This window comes from Bidens hawaiensis, unplaced genomic scaffold (genome assembly GCF_021521415.1).
Source record: "Bidens hawaiensis isolate Kalapana, Puna unplaced genomic scaffold, B.hawaiensis_p1.1 tig00052810_1, whole genome shotgun sequence".
Lineage (NCBI taxonomy): Eukaryota > Viridiplantae > Streptophyta > Magnoliopsida > Asterales > Asteraceae > Bidens > Bidens hawaiensis.
The window spans coordinates 7,112-9,335 of NW_027499493.1; the positions used below are offsets into that span (position 1 = coordinate 7,112).

At 27.7% G+C, this 2,224-nt stretch overlaps 1 protein-coding gene across 1 annotated transcript; it reads right to left on the reverse strand.

Annotated features, from left to right (window-relative positions):
- Positions 1-896: 896 nt before the first annotated feature.
- LOC143599788 (protein FAR1-RELATED SEQUENCE 5-like) lies at positions 897-1,388 on the reverse strand. The gene has a single exon (XM_077077661.1). The coding sequence runs from the start codon at positions 1,386-1,388 to the stop codon at positions 897-899; it is 492 nt and encodes a 163-aa protein (XP_076933776.1).
- Positions 1,389-2,224: the final 836 nt, after the last annotated feature.

Sequence of the window (2,224 nt, forward strand, 5' to 3'; positions counted from 1 at the left end):
TTATTAATTTAAAGATATGAAGTATGTTATATCTATTGTAAAATATTTTAAATAAAAGAAAAAAAATTTATAAATCATCTTATATAAAAGAAAGTTTATAAGTTTATGATGATCAACAAATCATAAGATTTAGATAAATATATGTTCACGCTTGTTCTTGCAAAATAACTAGGTTTGATCCAAGATTTAGAAAAAAACAAAGTGTTTATCTTGGATATACATGATCATAATGATTCTTAAAACCAAAATATAAGAATTTTATGATAAAAGTAACATGATCATGATGAACAACTTATGAACAAGTATGAACATTCAAGATAAATATCAAAACAAAAGCTATAAAATGCATGAAATGGTTAAAACTTACTTATTAGTGCTATTAAGCTTAAGAAAATAATGTATTGAGGTGTGAAAATAATGGAGGATTTGTCATCCTTTTATAGTGAAAATATGGAGTTGTTATGTCTTATGGGATTTATGAAAATTAATCATATTTAATATAATTAAAAACAAAAATTAAAATGGTTTAATATGTTTTCAAAGTGTGTAACTCTTTTAATAAATTTTATTTAATTAAAACATTCATTGCTTTATTTTTATTAGTTAATTAAAAGAAACAACATATGAAAAATATGGTAATAATAATAATCCAAGATTTATTCTAGTGATTTGCATGGGAAATGTTCTAGAATAAAATATCTTGATTATGAATGTTTTAAATGAGTATGCAATACTACAAGGGTGGTAAAAAGTGTACTTTTATATAAATGATCACATAAAATACATTAACGAAAATTGAGATTAATTAATAATATTAAAAAATATATAAATTTAAATAGAAACAAAACCAAAAATTTAAAGCGGGTCGGGTTTTCGGTATTGAAAATTAACGAATGTTACACTTCTTTAGTTGCACCTACTTTTTCAAAACCACCATACTGTGTTCTCATAAGGTTAAACGCTTTAACATGTCCCATTTTCATATTAGACAGCTCATAAATAGCTTCCTCTTGGACATGTGCTAACTTATTCGCAGAATGAACAAACTGCATATCAGAATATGCTACCATCCTATGATTATGGCCTTCAACAAAATCATGTACTTCAAAAATTGCACCATCAACAGATTTTAACTGTAGATGTGCTCTACAACCACATCTAATTGTCGGCCTCTTCCTCCTTTTATAATATGGCTTGCTTGATTCATTACAATCACCTTTTGAATCATACATTTTGGCTGGCTTGTGACCTTCTTTACAACATGTAAAATACTTGGTCTTTAGTACACCATCATGCAAGTAAGATCCACCTTTGCGAACCCCAAATCCAATTTTTTTTGCATATTCACTATAAAAATCAAATGCTTGATCAATTGACGAAAACATCATTCATTTAACAGGTCTGGAAGAAGAAGCAACTTCAGGAATGATATCAACCCCTTGACCTTCAACCAAAACACTTGAATCATCTACACAAAACAAAACAAAACGTGTTAACACCAGAAAAACCTCATATTATATAACATTATAATAAGTCATAATAACACGCTCATGATACGCTCATAGTCTCATAAAGTAACCCAAACACGCTCATATTATATAACATTATAATCAGTCATAGTAACATGCTCATGATACGCTCATAGTATAAACACCAAAATTCACCATATTAAACACTCCTAATATGAACACGCTCGCAAACTAAACTAATCAATTATCAATTATCATGTGATTCTCAAAGAAATTAACATACAGGTTATTGCCACGATTATAAACATAGTATACATCTATTGTTGATCAGTTCAAACGGAGCAAAAACTTACATTCACGATCGTCTTCCATTTCAAAACCCTAAATCACAAAATCGATTGAAAAACTGGTTCGCGTACTCAAAAGAGCTCAATTGATAGTTTTCGGTACAAAAATTATTTCCTAAATAAGAAATTGATTTTGATTAAGCTAAATATCAGGATCGTAACCGTTTATACGCAAATTACAAAATTTAGATTATGAATCAAAAAGACAATCATACCCTTCTCGCTTAAAATACACGGGTGATATACGTCTATTTATACATCTCGAATCCTTTGTAAAGTTATGTTTATTTAATGTTTTGAGTTCGATTTAGTTTATGTTTCGTTTATCTTTTATTATCTAAGGTTTTGAGTCAAATTTTATATATTTATCGTGTTTTAACTCTTTGGATATCTTGCATGTTAAACTTA

Coding starts and splice junctions, on each gene's coding strand:
- LOC143599788 (XM_077077661.1), bottom strand. CDS start 1,388: ATGATGTTTTCGTCAATTGATCAAGCATTTGATTTTTATAGTGAATAT.